Source organism: Musca domestica, unplaced genomic scaffold (genome assembly GCF_030504385.1).
Source record: "Musca domestica strain aabys unplaced genomic scaffold, Musca_domestica.polishedcontigs.V.1.1 25, whole genome shotgun sequence".
Lineage (NCBI taxonomy): Eukaryota > Metazoa > Arthropoda > Insecta > Diptera > Muscidae > Musca > Musca domestica.
The window spans coordinates 1,735,784-1,754,838 of record NW_026712277.1 but is presented as its reverse complement, the minus strand read 5'-3'; the positions used below and the strand labels follow the sequence as shown (position 1 = coordinate 1,754,838).

The window sequence follows — 19,055 nt, the reverse complement described above, 5'->3', positions numbered from 1 at the left end:
TATTTTATTTTCTCTTCATTATTTTTATTTTATTTATTTAGTTTTTTATTCATATTATATTTTTATTTTATTCATATTTTTTCTTTTATATTTTGATTTATTTACTAATTTATATTTAATATTAATTAATATATTTTAGAAATATCCATATTTAAAAAAAAATCATTGGGATTTTTAATATTTTGAAGATCCATGAAATATTGAAAATCCATCTGACCCACCCTTGTGCATTTGCTAAAACTTCCATGCAGGAAAATAGGCGCATTTTGATATAAATGTGTTATTTATTTTTTATTTGTTATATTACCACTCTTGAGAGCTCTTGACATGCTATCATTTTAAATGAAAAAAAAAGAAAAACAACAATAAAAAACAAATATTTATGCATTATCGCTCCGTTTGTGTGTAGATAATTGATTTATATTCGTTATCGTTCCAACCAGCGCAAGACCACAGCTTCGTAGGGCATTAAATACAAGCGGCCAAGCAAATTCGCCTTATCGCTGCAAAGAAAAAAAAAAACAAACTGTCACTACAAAATTATTCAGAATTCCTCTTCACATCAAACCTACCCAACATTGTGTGGCGAATGGGGACTCAATAAAACATATTCATAGGTGAGCGAGCTCAAATTCTCCACATGTTCCATTTTATTACCCATATTTATCAAAATCATATATTCTTCGCGGCCCGGTGAAGAGCGTATGATTTGCAAAACTTGTTCGGACAAGGCCTTGTAGGAAAAACCACCGGCCGACTTGAAATTGCGAAAAGCCGCCGTATATTTAAGTTGCTGTAGGCCCTTGAAAATATTCAGGGTGCTACGGGCCACCATACGTTCCGTTTGGACATTATAGGTTTCAAAGTCCTCGGCAATGGGCAGCCATGTGCTCGGACCATTTGTAAAGCCAACATTGGGCAGGGGTTCCCATTGCATGGGTGTGCGCTCAGGATCACGATCGTCACAGGACACAGCCGTACATTGGGTGGCCACATTGGACATACCAATTTCCTCACCATAATAGGTGACCGAGGCCCCTGGCAGACAATTGACAATAATATTCAGTAAATCCACCTTGTGGCGACCCATACGATTGGCCACACGCCCATTGTCATGATTACCCACCACCCAATTGGCCGCCTGATGTTGTTTCCACATTGTGTCCATCCAATAGTTGGCGGAATTTTCCACATCCTGGGCCGTTGAGAAACCATTCAAATACATCAGATTGAAATTCATGGGTATATGGGCGCCAGAGTGGGTACCATTGCCAAAGTAAAGGCTAAGGGTTTCCACCGAGGAGTAGGCTTCGGCCAAGAGGATTCTGAAAAGAGAAATATAAAATTAGAATTTACCTCAAAATATTATGAGACAAATGGCGCCCAACGTGGGTTTAATGAGTGGCGTAACAAATGCCGTCTATTTTAGATTAAAATATTGACCGACGAGATGCCTAGTCAAAATTACGTCTAAAGAATGCATGCCATTGTTGGCGCCCAACGTGGTTTTTAAAGGTAATCACATAAGATCCACGTTTGTTGATTACTTCAAAAAATATTTTTTAAAAAATCCACGTTTGCTGATTTCTTCAAAAAATATTTTTTTTAAAAAAATCCACGTTTGTTGATTTCTTCAAAAAATATTTTTATTTAAAAAATCTACATTTGTTGATTTCTTAAAAAAACATTTTTTTAAAAAATCCACATACGTTAATTTTTTCAAAAAATATTTTTTAAAAAATCCACGTTTGTTGATTAGTTCAAAAAATATTTTTTAAAAAATCCACGTTTGTTGATTACTTCAAAAAATATTTTTTAAAAAATCCACGTTTGTTGATTACTTCAAAAAATATTTTTTAAAAAATCCACGTTTGTTGATTACTTCAAAAAATATTTTTTAAAAAATCCACGTTTGTTGATTACTTCAAAAAATATTTTTTAAAAAATCCAAGTTTGTTGATTACTTCAAAAAATATTTTTTAAAAAATCCACGTTTGTTGATTACTTCAAAAAATATTTTTTAAAAAATCCACGTTTGTTGATTTCTTCAAAAAATATTTTTTAAAAAATCCACGTTTGTTGATTACTTCAAAAAATATTTTTTAAAAAATCCACGTTTGTTGATTACTTCAAAAAATATTTTTTAAAAAATCCACGTTTGTTGATTACTTCAAAAAATATTTTTTAAAAAATCGACGTTTGTTGATTAGTTCAAAAAATATTTTTCAAAAAATCCACGTTTGTTGATTAGTTCAAAAAATATTTTTTAAAAAATCCACGTTTGCTGATTTCTTCAAAAAATATTTTTTTTAAAAAAATCCACGTTTGTTGATTTCTTCAAAAAATATTTTTATTTAAAAAATCTACATTTGTTGATTTCTTAAAAAAACATTTTTTTAAAAAATCCACATACGTTAATTTTTTCAAAAAATATTTTTAAAAAATCCACGTTTGTTGATTAGTTCAAAAAATATTTTTTAAAAAATCCACGTTTGTTGATTACTTCAAAAAATATTTTTTAAAAAATCCACGTTTGTTGATTACTTCAAAAAATATTTTTTAAAAAATCCACGTTTGTTGATTACTTCAAAAAATATTTTTTAAAAAATCCACGTTTGTTGATTACTTCAAAAAATATTTTTTAAAAAATCCAAGTTTGTTGATTACTTCAAAAAATATGTTTTAAAAAATCCACGTTTGTTGATTACTTCAAAAAATATTTTTTAAAAAATCCACGTTTGTTGATTTCTTCAAAAAATATTTTTTAAAAAATCCACGTTTGTTGATTACTTCAAAAAATATTTTTTAAAAAATCCACGTTTGTTGATTACTTCAAAAAATATTTTTTAAAAAATCCACGTTTGTTGATTACTTCAAAAAATATTTTTTAAAAAATCCACGTTTGTTGATTAGTTCAAAAAATATTTTTTAAAAAATCCACGTTTGTTGATTTCTTCAAAAAATATTTTTTAAAAAATCCACGTTTGTTGATTTCTACAAAAAATATTTTTTAAAAAATCCACGTTTGTTGATTTCTACAAAAAATATTTTTTAAAAAATCCACGTTTGTTGATTTCTTCAAAAAATATTTTTTAAAAAATCCACGTTTGTTGATTTCTTCAAAAAATATTTTTTAAAAAATCCACGTTTGTTGATTTCTTCAAAAAATATTTTTTAAAAAATCCACGTTTGTTGATTTCTTCAAAAATATTTTTTAAAAAATCCACGTTTGTTGATTTCTTCAAAAAATATTTTTTTAAAAAATCCACGTTTGTTGATTTCTTCAAAAAATATTTTTTAAAAAATCCACGTTTGTTGATTTCTTCAAAAAATATTTTTTAAAAAATCCACGTTTGTTGATTTCTTCAAAAAATATTTTTTAAAAAATCCACGTTTGTTGATTTCCTCAATAAATATTTTTTAAAAAATCCACGTTTGTTGATTTCTTCAAAAAATATTTTTTAAAAAATCCACGTTTGTTAATTTCTTTAAAAAATATTTTTTAAAAAATCCACGTTTGTTAATTTCTTTAAAAAATATTTTTTAAAAAATCCACGTTTGTTGATTTCTTCAAAAATATTTTTTAAAAAATCCACGTTTGTTGATTTCATCAAAAATATTTTTTAAAAAATCCACGTTTGTTGATTTCTTCAAAAAATATTTTTTAAAAAATCCACGTTTGTTGATTTCATCAAAAAATATTTTTTAAAAAATCCACGTTTGTTGATTTCTTCAAAAAATATTTTTTAAAAAATCCACGTTTGTTGATTTCTTCAAAAAATATTTTTTAAAAAATCCACGTTTGTTGATTTCTTCAAAAAATATTTTTTAAAAAATCCACGTTTGTTGATTTCTTCAAAAAATATTTTTTAAAAAATCCACGTTTGTTGATTTCTTCAAAAATATTTTTTAAAAAATCCACGTTTGTTGATTTCTTCAAAAAATATTTTTAAAAAATCCACGTTTGTTGATTTCTTCAAAAATATTTTTTAAAAAATCCACGTTTGTTGATTTCTTCAAAAAATATTTTTTAAAAAATCCACGTTTGTTGATTTCTTCAAAAAATATTTTTTAAAAAATCCACGTTTGTTGATTTCTTCAAAAAATATTTTTTAAAAAATCCACGTTTGTTGATTTCTTCAAAAAATATTTTTTAAAAAATCCACGTTTGTTGATTTCTTCAAAAAATATTTTTTAAAAAATCCACGTTTGTTGATTTCTTCAAAAAATATTTTTTAAAAAATCCACGTTTGTTGATTTCTTCAAAAAATATTTTTTAAAAAATCCACGTTTGTTGATTTCTTCAAAAAATATTTTTTAAAAAATCCACGTTTGTTGATTTCTTCAAAAAATATTTTTTAAAAAATCCACGTTTGTTGATTTCTTCAAAAAATATTTTTAAAAATCCACGTTTGTTGATTTCTTCAAAAAATATTTTTTAAAAAATCCACGTTTGTTGATTTCTTCAAAAAATATTTTTTAAAAAATCCACGTTTGTTGATTTCTTCAAAAAATATTTTTTAAAAAATCCACGTTTGTTGATTTCTTCAAAAAATATTTTTTAAAAAATCCACGTTTGTTGATTTCTTCAAAAATATTTTTTAAAAATCCACGTTTGTTGATTTCTTCAAAAAATATTTTTTAAAAAATCCACGTTTGTTGATTTCTTCAAAAATATTTTTAAAAAATCCACGTTTGTTGATTTCTTCAAAAAATATTTTTTAAAAAATCCACGTTTGTTGATTTCTTCAAAAAATATTTTTTAAAAAATCCACGTTTGTTGATTTCTTCAAAAAATATTTTTTAAAAAATCCACGTTTGTTGATTTCTTCAAAAAATATTTTTTAAAAAATCCACGTTTGTTGATTTCTTCAAAAAATATTTTTAAAAAATCCACGTTTGTTGATTTCTTCAAAAAATATTTTTTAAAAAATCCACGTTTGTTGATTTCTTCAAAAAATATTTTTTAAAAAATCCACGTTTGTTGATTTCTTCAAAAATATTTTTTAAAAAATCCACGTTTGTTGATTTCTTCAAAAAATATTTTTTAAAAAATCCACGTTTGTTGATTTCTTCAAAAAATATTTTTTAAAAAATCCACGTTTGTTGATTTCTTCAAAAAATATTTTTTAAAAAATCCACGTTTGTTGATTTCTTCAAAAATATTTTTTAAAAAATCCACGTTTGTTGATTTCTTCAAAAATATTTTTTAAAAAATCCACGTTTGTTGATTTCTTCAAAAAATATTTTTTAAAAAATCCACGTTTGTTGATTTCTTCAAAAAATATTTTTTAAAAATCCACGTTTGTTGATTTCTTCAAAAAATATTTTTTAAAAAATCCACGTTTGTTGATTTCTTCAAAAAATATTTTTTAAAAAATCCACGTTTGTTGATTTCTTCAAAAAATATTTTTTAAAAAATCCACGTTTGTTGATTTCTTCAAAAAATATTTTTTAAAAAATCCACGTTTGTTGATTTCTTCAAAAAATATTTTTTAAAAAATCCACGTTTGTTGATTTCTTCAAAAAATATTTTTTAAAAAATCCACGTTTGTTGATTTCTTCAAAAAATATTTTTTAAAAAATCCACGTTTGTTGATTTCTTCAAAAAATATTTTTAAAAAATCCACGTTTGTTGATTTCTTCAAAAAATATTTTTTAAAAAATCCACGTTTGTTGATTTCTTCAAAAATATTTTTTAAAAAATCCACGTTTGTTGATTTCTTCAAAAAATATTTTTTAAAAAATCCACGTTTGTTGATTTCTTCAAAAAATATTTTTTAAAAAATCCACGTTTGTTGATTTCTTCAAAAAATATTTTTTAAAAAATCCACGTTTGCTGGTTACTTCAAAATTTTTTTTTTTTAAAAAATCCACGTTTGTTGATTTGTTTAAAAAATATTTTTTAAAAATCCACGTTTGTTGATTTGTTTAAAAACCTAAGTTCTTTTCTTCAAAAATATTTAATTTCCTCTTTTTAACCTCACCTTGTATCTCCCCCATTCTTCGCCCGATATGAGTCCAAAAATTCCCTCCATTCGTACAGCAATTCCACGGTGGGATATTGATCCTTGGTATAGATGTGATCATGATAATCATAACTATTTGGGTCAGAGGACCCACCAGACACGGGTTCATCGGGGAAGGAGCCATCATCGTTGCGCTTCTCAAAGATGTGGGGCACGGCATCAATGCGGAAACCATCAACGCCACGATCAAGCCAATATTTCAAAACATCCAACATATGCTGGCGTACCAGGGGATTGGAGAAATTCAAGTCAGGTTGTTTGTCCTGGAACTGATGCAGATAGAATTGTTGGCGCTCGGCGTTCCAGGTCCATTGGGAGCCACCAAAGACAGAGACCTTAAAAAATTGGAGATTTTTTAATTAATTTTGATTTGAGGGGCAAAAGAGGAAATTGTGTTCTTACCCAATTGCTTGGCGGCAATCTTTTTGTATTATCCTGAGGATCGACCTTGCCATCATCCCACACATAGAAATCCTCAAAACCCTTCTCCCTTTTTATGGATTTCTTGAACCATTCACATTCATCACTCGAGTGATTGGGCACAAAATCCAAAATAATTTTCACACCCAGTTGCTTGGCCTTGGCAATCATGGCATCGAAATCTTCCAGGGTACCAAAAATCGGATCAATGCGGGTAAAATTGGATATGTCATAACCAAAGTCGGACATGGGCGATTCAAAGACTGGCGACAGCCATGTGGCAGTAATGCCAATTTCCTTCAAATATTCCAGGCGCGAGGTAATACCCTTCAAATCGCCCACACCATCACCATCGCTGTCCTGAAAGGAACGAGGATAGATTTGATAAAGCGAGGCATTTTCCCACCAATCCACTTGGGCAGCTGTGGCGCCCAACACCAGTAGGGCTAGCAGCGTCAGACCGGCTACTCTGGACTTCATTGTAATGTCAACTAACGACTGATTCAAATCAAATGAAATCGATTCGAATCAGACTGAAATGCTTTATCGGATTTTATGTCATGAATTTGATTACTATTTTAATTGGCAGCGATGATAAGCGGGTTGTGATAGCCCAGAATTATGCCAAAGAGAGTGTAATCTTTATTGGAAGCCAATGAAAATAACCGGTAATGGATATTTTCAATACTATTATTTTTTTATGAAGATAACAAACATGTTCGGTTTGTGATATACACTGATAAAAAAATCAAAAAAAAAAAAAAAAAAAAAAGATTTGGAAACCTCTAATCGTAAAAATTTTTTCAGCAGGTGGAAACTTTTTATTTTTTAAAATACTTGCTCATCGAACAGGCAGCAACCTTCTTCAAAATAAAATAATAAAACTTTCGTGTACCAAATGGCGCCCAATGTGAAATTAGAAAAAAAAAACTAATCTGTTAAATTTTCATTCAAAAAATATTTTTAAAAAAATCCACGTTTGTTGATAACTTCAAAAAATATATTTTTTTAAAAATCCACGTTTGTTGATTACTTAAAAAAAATATATTTTTTGAAAAATCCACGTTTGTTGATTACTTAAAAAAATATTTTTTAAAAAATCCACGTCTGTTGATTACTTAAAAAAATATTTTTTTAAAAAATCCGTGTTTGTTGATTACTTAAAAAACTATTTTTTTAGAAAATCCACGTTTGTTGATTACTTAAAAAAATATTTTTTTTAGAAAATCCACGTTTGTTGATTACTTAAAAAAATATTTTTTAAAAAATCCACGTTTGTTGATTACTCCAAAAAATATTTTTTTAAAAATCCACGTTTGTTGATAACTTCAAAAAATATATATTTTTTTTAAAAAATCCACGTTTGTTGATAACTTCAAAAAATATATATTTTTTTAAAATCCACGTTTGTTGATTACTTAAAAAAATATTTTTTAAAAAATCCACGTTTGTTGATAACTTCAAAAAATATATATTTTTTTAAAAAATCCACGTTTGTTGATAACTTCAAAAAAAATATATTTTTTTAAAATCCACGTTTGTTGATTACTTAAAAAAATATTTTTTAAAAAATCCACGTTTGTTGGATACTTCAAAAAATATTTTTTAAAAAATTCACGTTAAGGAAATAGTTTTTTTTTTTCAAAATCCTAAAAATTTATTCTGAAAATTGATGTCCAAGGTGGATTCAAAACTAATTTGTTAAATTTTCATGTAGCAAATGGCGCCCAACGTGGGATTATGAACTATATGAAGCTTGCCCTCTTAGATGTGATGAGTGGCGCCCAAGCTGGGCTATATTTTTCCACATAAGAAGTAAAGTTAAAATGTATCTAAAAAAGTAATCGGCTAATGGCGACCAACATGTATTGAGAACATTTGAATAATTTTTTTTTATTTTTTTTTTAGGTAAAAGAAGAATAAATTAAATGGCGCCCAACGTCATCATAAAATTAGCAAAAAGTCAAAATGTTGCCCCAAAACACATCTGCCTAATTTTCGAGAAATTTATTTTAATAAGTTGCGCTAAAAAAATAAATAAAAGACCATCAGGAGAAGATTAGGAAACCTCTAATCGTAAAATTTTATCACCATGAGGAAATTATTATTGTTTTTCAAAATCCCAAACATTGACTCATTGAATGGCCAGTAACCTCCTTAACATTTGTTTTGAAAATTGTTGACAAATATTTACTCCCAGCCACTCCAGTTGCATTGAAATTATTGTATTTTATATAAGTTAAATATTTACCCTTATTGTAAAATGCAAAACATTGAAATCATTCATTTGATGGCTGGCGATCACCAGGTAAGCCCATGACAAATATTTGCCGTGTTCAATGGACAATGTATTTTCAATTGTGATGTACGTTATTTTGTTTATTTGCTCTGCTTCTAAATAATATTGAAGCAGGTGTTTTATCAGATCTTGACAACAATTCTGGAATTTAAAAAAAATGAAATCAAATATCAAAACATCTCCACAGGATTGGGGATTTTTTGGAAATATTTTCCATATGAAAGCGATTTTTTTAATATTTTAATTTTTCAAACTGTGTCAAAAAAAAAAAAAAAAATCAAATATACTATGATTTTTTGTTAATGTTTTTTTTTTAATTTTTTTCTTCAATTTATGTAATCTATTTTTGAATATTTTCAATCAATGTAAATTTGGAAAAAAATCTATCACATAACTAGAATGTTTTTTTAATTAATTTGTTTAAATATTGTTTTCAAACAAATATATTTTTTTAATATTTTATTTAAACTCTTGCAATTAATAAAAATTTTAAAATTTTTATTCAAAAAAATAGGATTTTTTCAAAAATATTTTTTATTTTAAATTAATCTTAAGATAAGAAGCCGTAAAAAATCAATCACATAACTAGGATGTTTCTTAATTAATTTGTTAAAATATTATTTTCAAACAATATATTTTTTTTTTAATTTTTTTAAACTTTTGCAATTAATGAAAATTTTAAAGTTTTTTATTCAAAAAAAAAAAAAAAAATATTTTTTTTAAATAATGTTAAGATAAGAAGTCGTAATTTAAAATTTCAGGTTCTTCCTTTTGTGGGACCCTTAAAAATAAAATACTTCATTAAATAAAAAAAAAATAAAATTTTGTGTCTGCACAAAATACAAATAGAGCAAAATTTATTTAACAAATAAACATATTTTTAATACATATATATTTTTTTCGTAACAATATTTAAATCAAGCGCAAAACATAGCCGACATAGGCCTTGGCCACAAAGTTTTCGCTGTCGACAACTTGTCTATAGAAGAAATTTGAAAAAATTAAAAGTTTCAAAAAATCGAATTCAAATATAGCCACCATAAACTTACCCTGGTTCAATGCCGGATTGCAAAGAGCTAACGGAGACCTCAACCTGTTGGCCAACCTTTTTGGCATATTGGCCCAAATTCAATGGCACATCGACATCACCGATGTTCAGGACCACCAAGAAGGAGTCGCCGTTGCCGGAGGGGGGATTTCTGGAAGAGAGAAAATATATATTTTAAGAAATATAATGTTTTTTTATGAACCAAAAAAACTGATGATATTTTTTCATGGTAAAAAGTGAATATACAAATTTCTTTTGTTCAGAGACTCACAATGAAATTCGATCTAGAATAATTCTACCTTTAATACTTTGCCCAAAAAATGAAGTTTAAATTGAGATTTTGACACGAACTGACATAAGTACTTAAAAAAACAAAAATATACTTTTCACTTGTGATATATGAAGTTCGAATGTAATTTTCTTAAAAACTGTGAATCCTAGATATGTGGTTATTTCCGAGATTTATAGTAAAATTTGGTGTAGAATATTTCTCCCTTTAACTTATTTCGTCTAAAGCGAAATTTTATGGTACTTTTAGGGTTCCTCTCGAAAAAAGTCTGAAGAAAAACTGATCAAAAATTTAATAAACAATATTTTTTTTATAAATACATATTGATGATATTTTTTTAGGGTTCCTATTAAATATACAAATTTCCGTTGTTCAGAGACTCAGAATGAAATTGGTTCTAGAATAATTCTTTCTTTAACACTTTTTTCAAAAAAATGAAGTGCAAATGTTCATTTTGACTTGGATTGAAAACGTGTTGAATAAATACTTAAAAAAGCAAAAAACATATTTTTCACTCGTGGTATATGAATTTCGAATATAATTTTCTTAAAAACGATTGTACCTAGATGAATGGTTAATTCTGAGACTTATATTGAAATTTAGTGTAGAATATTTCTTCTCTTGACATATTTCACCTAAAACGAAATTTGATGTTACTTTTAGGGGTCCTCTCGAAAAAAGTCCAAGAAAAAAATTGATTAAAAAATTAAAAAAAGCAAGGTTTGTTTATCAAGTCTAATTGATGATATTTTTTGAGGGTACCTATTAAATATACAAATTTCTTTTGTTCAGAAACCTACAATGAAATTTGATCTAGAATAATTCTACCTTTAACACTTTGCCCAAAAAATGAAGTTTGAATTGAGATTTTGACACGAACTGACAACGTGTTTAATAAGCACTTAAAAAAACAAAAACCTATTTTTCACTTGTGATATATGAAGTTCGAATGTAATTTTCTTAAAAACTGTGAATCCTAGATATGTGGTTATTTCTGAGATTTATAGACAAATTTGGTGTAGAATATTTCTCCCTTTAACTTATTTCGTCTAAAGCGAAATTTTATGGTACTTTTAGGGTTCCTCTCAAAAACAGTCTGAGGAAAAACTGATCAAAAATTTAATAAACAATGTTTATTTATAAATACATATTGATGGTATATTTTCAGGGTTCCTATTAAATATACAAATTTCTCTTGTTCGGAGACTCACAATGAAATTTGATCTAGAATAATTCTTCCTTTGACACTTTGCCCAAAAAATGAAGTTTGAATTGAGATTTTGACACGAACTGAAAATGCGTTTAATTAGCACTTAAAAAAGCAAACTATAATTTTCACTTGTGATATATGAATTTCGAGTATAATTTTCTTAAAAACTATTCTTCGTAGATATATAGCGTATTCTGAAATTTATAATGAAATTTTGTATAGAATATTTCTTCTCTTGACATATTTCGTCTAAAACGAAAATTTATGTTACTTTCAGGCACTAACTCAAAAAAGTCCAAGAAAAAATTGATTAAAAAATTTAATAAACAAGCTTTGTTTATCAATACTACTATACTAATTGATGATACTTTTTCAGGGTTCCTATTTAATATACAAATTTCTTTTGTTCGGAGACTCAGAATGAAATTCGATCTAGAATAATTCTACCTTTAACACTTTGCCCAAAAAATGAAGTTTGAATTGAGATTTTGACACGAACTGACAACGTGTTTAATAAGTACTTAAAAAAACAAAAACATACTTTTCACTTGTGATATATGAAGTTCGAATGTAATTTTCTTAAAAACTGTGAATCCTAGATATGTGGTTGTTTCTGAGATTTATAGTGAAATTTGGTGTAGAATATTTCTCCCTTTAACTTATTTCGCCTAAATCGAAATTTTATGGTACCTTTGGGTGTCCTCTCGAAAAAAGTCTGAGGAAAAGTGATCAAAAAATTTAATGAACAAGGTTTTTTTTATAAATACATATTGACGGTATATTTTCAGGGTTCCTATTAAATATACAAATTTCCGTTGTTCAGAGACTCCGAACGAAATTCGATCTTGAGTAATTCTTCCTTTGGCACTTACCCCAAAAAATTAATTTTAAATGGAGATTTGGACTCGAACTAAAAACGTGTTTAATAAACACTTAAAAAAAAAGACATAATTTTCACTTGTGGTATACGAATTTCGAATGTAATTTTCTTAAAGACATTTGTACCTAGATGTATGGTTTAATCTAAGACTTATATTAAAATTTAGTGTAGAATATTTCTTCTCTTGACATATTTCGCCTAAAACGAAATTTTATGTTACCTTCAGGCGTCAACTCGAAATAATCACCAGAAAAAATGTATTAAAAAATAAGAGAGTATTATCGGCCTTGTTTTGGAAACATTGATGCAATTATTATTTTTTTTTTGTATTAAACAATGGAAGTAGAGATTTCTTTTCTTTGGTAACCTATAGTGCAATTTGATGAAGAATATTTTTGTCCTTGACGTCATTCTTCTAAAATGATGCTTTGTTGGAGATTTTGGCACAAACTCACACAAAGTACTGCTTTCACACCAAAATGTATTTTTTTACCAAATATTTGAATTCCTTAATAGAATAAAATTTTCCTGAAAAATTATTGAACCTAGATGTATGGTTAATTCCGAATCTTATAGTGAAATTTGATGTAGAATATTTCCCCTTTTAACACCATCTGCATAAAATGAAATTTTATGTTACTTTCCAGCTTCAATTTGAAAAAAGACGAGGGAAAAATGATGAAAAAAATTGGAAAAAAAATTTTGTGCGATTTTCGGCAACATTGATGGAAATATTTTTTTGATATGCAGTCAAAATAGAGATTTCTTTTCCGCGGTGACTTACAGTGAAATTTGATGAGGAATATTTTTGTCTTCAATGACATCCTTATAAAATACTGATTTGTTGGAGATTTTGGCACAAACTCACAAAAAGTACACCTTTAACCCCAAAATTGGTATTTTTTACCAAATATATGAATTCCTTAATAGAATAACATTTTCCTGAAAAATTATTGAACCTAGATATATAGTTTATTCCGAAGCTCATAGTGAAATTTGGTTTAGAATATTTCTTCTCTTAACACCATCTGCATAAAATGAAGTTTTATGTTACTTTCCAGCTTCAATTTGAAGAAGGGCGGGGGAAAAATGATGAAAAAAATTGGAAATATTTTTTGTGCGTTTTTCGCCACATTGATGGAAATATTTTTTTGATATACAGCGAAAATAGAGATTTCTTTTCCTTTGTGACTTATAGTGAAATTTGATGAGGAATATTTTTGTCTTCGATGTCATTCTTCTAAAATGATGCTTTGTTGGAGATATTTGCACAAACTCGCACAAAGTACAGCTTTAACACCAAAATGTTTTTTTTTTTTACCAAATATATGAATTCCATAATAGAATACAATTTTCCTGAAAAACTGTTGAACCTAGATGTATGGTTTATTCTGAAACTTATAGTGAAATTTGGTGTAGAATATTTCCCCTTTTAACACCATCTGCCTAGAATGAAATTTTATGTTACCTTCCAGCTTCAATTTGAAAAAAAACGAGGGAAAATGATGAAAAAAAATTGGAAAAAATTTTTGTGCGATTTTGGCAACATTGATGGAAAATTTTTTTTTGATAGAGAGTGAAAACAGATATTTCTTTTCTTTGGTAACCTATAGTGAAATTTGATGAAGAATATTTTTGTCCTTGACGTCATTCTTCTAAAATGCTGCTTTGTTGGAGATTTTTGCACAAGCTCACAAAAAGTACACCTTTAACCCCAAAATTTATTTTCTTTACCAAATATATGAATTCCTTAACAGAATACAATTTTCCTGAAAAACTATTGAACCTAGATGTATGGTTTATTCCGAAACTTCTAGTGAAATTCGGTGTAGAATATTCCTCCTTTAAACACCATCTACCTAGAATGAAATTTTATGTTACTTTTAGGCGTCAACTCAAAAAAGTCCGAGGAAAAATTTATGAAAAAAAATTAGGGAGTATTTTCGGATTTTTTTTTTTGGGAGATATTTTTTTGCTAATCAATGGAAATAGAAATTTGTTTCATCTGGTGACTTACAGTGACATTTGATGAGGAAGAATTTTCTCTTTGACATCATCTATCTAAAATGCTGCTTTGTTGGAGATTTTTGCACAAACTCACAAAAAGTACTGTTTTAACCCTAAAATGTGTTTTTAATGAAATTGATTTCCTGGCCTTTAGGTAAGTTGTAGACTTTTGATGTCTTCTAGGACCCTTAATAGAATTTTATGACAAATAATTTTGTAGGATATTTTGACCTGCTACGATCCCGCTTAAAGGGAGATTTTAATCATATTTCCGAAAAAGGACCCAAAAGACCCATTTGTTGGCTCGCTTGAGGGTTAAAATTTCCCAAAAAAATATTTCTCGTGTCTGTATCTGCAATATTGCCAAAGACACCTTATACCTGGAATGTAAGAAATCCAAGGAATCTTAATTTGAAAATTTCCGACAATGTGGAAGAGGGTTGAACCCCCTCTATTGAGGTTGCTTGGCAATGTAACCTTTCAAAAATGCCTTCTATTTTTAGATCTACTTTCATAACCTGCTGGATTTTTTCCATAATTATTGAAAAAATGAATTTTTACACAATTCTGTCCCCCTTTTTCCCCACCACTTACCTCTCATACAGCAAAACATTATCCACAACGACGGGATCCACACTTTTACCACTGAAGGCAGGCTCCTCACGCCTCAACTTATTGACTGCCAAAAAGATTTTCAAATGACTGTTATCGGCCGCCAACTGGGCCTGGACATTGTTGTTTTCATAGCCCTCTCCCACCGGCAGCCATGTCTTGGCTGCCTTGCTAAAACCAGCATTGGCTGTGGCATCCCAACGGAATGGGGCGCGCACTGGATCACGGGTGTATTTTTGATAGGTCTCAGGATCGGCATTACAGCCCTGGGGATCGACAGTATCCTCCCAGGAGAACTCTACATCCTCGGCTCCATATTCATCGCCCTGGAGGCGGGAAGAGGAAGAAAGGGGAAAATCATATAATTGATGGGAGCAATTTTTTTTTTTTTTTTTTGAGAATTTAAAAAAAATGAATTTTTTTCTTTAAAGGATCCGAAACCCTTAGGACTTCCTTAAGATATTTTCTTAAAAATAAGATCCTTCAAAGACGGAATTTAAGGGAGGAGGAGGAGATTTTCAAAAAAAGTTTAAAAGGACCTTCATTAAATCCTAAACATACAAGTGGTCTGGGGAAATGAGGACCAGTTTTGGTATAAAATCCAAAAAATCAAATCTCAAAAAAATAACAACAAAAAAATATTTTTAAGGACCTTTAAAAATAGGATCCTAAAAAAAATCCGAAGGACATATTTTTTAAATTTCTTTAAATCTGATTTTTTTGGAAATATTTTCTGAGGAGATTTTCAAAAAAATCCTCAAAAAATCGCAGCCTAAAAAATGACAAAAAATTTTTTTCAAGGGCCTTTAAAAATAGGATCCTTAAAAAACTGAAATTAATTTTTCCAAGGATCTCCATATTTTTTTTTTTTTTTTTTTTGGGTTCTGGAGAATTTTTTACTCACATTATAGGTCACCGAAATGCCCGGCAATGTCTGCAGGAAAATATTCAGCAAATCCTTGCGCTGAGGTCCAAATCTGGAGGCCACACGACGATTGTCATGATTACCCAACACCCAGTTGGCATAGACATCCTCAGGCATATTATCCACCCAATGTTTGACATAGTAACGATAATCCTCCGCCGTGCTGTCCTTATTCAAGCTGGCCAACATTTCAAAATTGAAGGGTACATGGGAGCCGTTCCTTTGGCCATCGCCATACATTCTCATTAAATTCTCAAAACTGGTATAGGCTTCGGTCAACAAAATCTTAGTCGTCGAGTTATGTTCCAATTTCCAAATGTCAATCACCTGGCGCCATTGATAGACCATGTCAATGCATTCGGGTAGGGAGTTGGTATGGGGATGCTGTAGATGGCACCAGTCACTGGGATCGGGACATACCGACGTATCGGCAATTACAGGCTCATCGGGATAGGTCCCGGTCTCAGGGTCAATTTCACTTTCGAACAGAAAAGGCACAGCATCAATGCGAAAACCATCAATGCCATGATCCATCCAGAAATTCAAGACATCCTTCATGGCAGCCACCACATTAGGGTTGCGATAATTCAAATCGGGTTGCTTGACACCGAATTGATGCAAATAGTACTGCTGTCTCTGCTCGTTCCATTCCCAGGCGGAATATTTAAATTGAGACAACCAATTGCTGGGCGGTTCACGTTCACCCGTTTCCGAATTAATTTTGCCATCATGCCATACATAGAAGTCGCGATAGTAGGAGTCATTGGCCACCGATTTTTGGAACCATTCATGTTCGTCACTAGTGTGATTCGGCACGAAATCCAAAATCAATTTCAAACCCACACTATGGGCTTTTTCAATTAGGCGCAGGAGGTCATCCAAGGAGCCATATTCCGCCTGGACCTGGTAGTAGTCGGAAATGTCATAACCAAAATCGGACATGGGGGATTTCATGATGGGCGACAACCAGACACCATCCATGCCCAGGTCTCGCAAATATTCAATTTTCTGGGCCACACCTGGAAAAATGAAAAAAAAAAAAATAAATAAATAAAAAAAATTAAAAAAAAAAATAAAATCAAAAAAAAAATAAATAAAAAATTTAAAAAAATTAAAAATGGAAATTAAAAAAATAATTAGAAATAAATTAAAAAAAAATTAAAAAAAAATAAAATAAAAAAAAATTTAAAAATTTAAAAAAAAAATTAAAAATTAGAAAATTTTTACAAAACTCTAAATTTGAAAAAATATTGAAAAACTTAAAATTTGAAAATTGCTGAAAATCTCAAATTTTGTTTCTCACTCACCATTCAAATCACCCACACCATCTCCATTGCTGTCCCGGAAGGATCTCGGATAGACCTGATAGAAATTACCATTTTCCCACCAATCGCGAGCCGAGGCCTGTAGGGCCAAGCCCACCACACATAAACTTAAAAATTTCCACATTTTTCCACTGCAGCTTGATTTCCCAAGAGAAAATTGGTACTGCTTATCATTTTACTAAGATGTGGAGGTATTTATATGGGAAATATCTCTAAGCTGGCTCCAATGATCTCCCACAAAACATCTGTTCCAATATTATGGTGGTCATCATCTGGATAATAAAAACATTAAATATTTATTTTTTATGATCTACACTTTGTTTTTTTATTGACATTTGGGGAAAATTACGTCAATGATCATCAAGGGAAGGGAAAAAATGGGCATAGAAGGGGAATTTTTGAAGCATTGGAAAAAAATATTCAAAGCAGTTTTAGAGGCTACCAAACTTGGATTTTTCAAAGAATTTTTAGAGGTCACCGAAGACCAGAAAACGTAAATATTTTAAGAATTTTTAGAGGCCACCAAAGGACCAGAAAACGTAAATTTTTTAAGAATTTTTAGAGGCCACCTAAGTACCAGAAAACGTGGATTTTTTAAAGAATTTTTTGAGGCCACCTAAGGAACAGAAGACGTGGATTTTTTAAGAAATTCTAGAGACCACCTAAGGACCAGAAAACCTGGATTTTTTTTTTATAGAATTTTTAGAGGCCACCAAACGTGGATTTTTTAAAGAATTTTGAAGGGCCATCCAAAGACCAGAAAATTTGGATTTTTTTGAAGAATTTTTAAAGGCCACCCAAAGACCAGAAAATTTGGATATTTTTAAAAATTTTTAGAGGTCATTAAAGGACCCGAAAACGTGGATTTTTTAAAGAATTTTTAGAGGCCACCTTAAGACCAGAAAACTTGAATTTTTTAAGGAATTTTTAGAGGCCACCTAAAGACCAGAAAACGTGGATTTTTTAAGAATTTTTAGAGGCCACCTACAACCCCGAAAACGTGAATTTTTTAAAGAATTTTTAGAGGCCACCTAAAGACCAGAAAACATGGACTTCTTAAAGAATTTTAGGGGCCACCTACAACCCAGAAGATGTATATTTTTTAAAGAATTTTTAGTGGCCACCTACAACCCAGAAAACGTGGATTTTTTTAAAGAATTTTTAGAGGCCACCTACAACCCAGAAAACGTGGATTTTTTAAAGAATTTTTAGAGGCCACCTACAACCCAGAAAACGTGGATTTTTTAAAGAATTCTTAGAGGCCACCTACAACCCAGAAAACGTGGATTTTTTTAAAGAATTTTTAGAGGCCACCTACAACCCAGAAAACGTGGATTTTTTTAAAGAATTTTTAGAGGCCACCTAATGACCACCAAACGTGTATTTTTTAAAGAATTTTTAGTGGCCACCTGCAACCCGAAAACGTGGATTTTTTTTTAAGAATTTTTAGAACCACCAAAAGACCAAAATACGTATTTTTCAGGAATTTTTAGAGGCCACCAAAAGACAAAAATACGTATTTTTTTAGGAATTTTTAGGGGCCAAACGGATTTTTCTACAGAATTCTGTAAGGCCACCAAAAGTTTTTAAGGAATTTTTAGAGGACAGAAAAAATGGTTTTTACGGAAATTTTAGTGGCCATTTATTGAGCCAAAACCTTAGATTTTTTAAGAATCTTAAGAGCCATAATTCTGAAATTTTTAAAAAGTTTTTCAAGACTCACTGAAGTTTTTTTTCCTTTCTGAAGTACTTAAATTTTATCTATTTATAATACTGATATTTAACTTCAAGATCCCCCGTAGAACAATATCGACTTTATCAGCTGGAAATGTTTGTCGATTTCAAAATCAATGCTACTTGAGTGGGCATCACTTTAACGTTGATAACATCAATATGACTCAAATGCATTTTCATGAGTAGAAGGGATGATTCCTCTTCTTGAGAGCTAAATATTGTCATAGGTTAGCATTGGAATTTTTATTAAATAAACAGTTTTAAAAAATATTTTTTA

The 19,055-nt window shown here is 29.2% G+C and overlaps 2 protein-coding genes across 2 annotated transcripts; both read right to left on the bottom strand.

Moving 5' to 3' along the window:
• Positions 1 to 264: 264 nt before the first annotated feature.
• Positions 265 to 6,956, bottom strand: LOC101895561 (maltase A2). The gene is made up of 4 exons (XM_005186265.4): positions 6,432 to 6,956; positions 5,988 to 6,364; positions 573 to 1,325; positions 265 to 503 (listed from the first exon to the last, which is right to left on the bottom strand). Exons 1-4 carry the CDS (start codon positions 6,927 to 6,929, stop codon positions 428 to 430), a joined length of 1,704 nt encoding a protein of 567 aa, XP_005186322.1. The 5' UTR covers positions 6,930 to 6,956; the 3' UTR covers positions 265 to 427.
• A 2,615-nt stretch (positions 6,957 to 9,571) lies between these two features.
• LOC101895737 (maltase A1) lies at positions 9,572 to 17,205 on the bottom strand. The gene is made up of 5 exons (XM_005186266.4): positions 17,027 to 17,205; positions 15,699 to 16,738; positions 14,777 to 15,120; positions 9,798 to 9,947; positions 9,572 to 9,727 (listed from the first exon to the last, which is right to left on the bottom strand). Exons 1-5 carry the CDS (start codon positions 17,166 to 17,168, stop codon positions 9,661 to 9,663), a joined length of 1,743 nt encoding a protein of 580 aa, XP_005186323.2. The 5' UTR covers positions 17,169 to 17,205; the 3' UTR covers positions 9,572 to 9,660.
• Between the last annotated feature and the right edge of the window lie 1,850 nt (positions 17,206 to 19,055).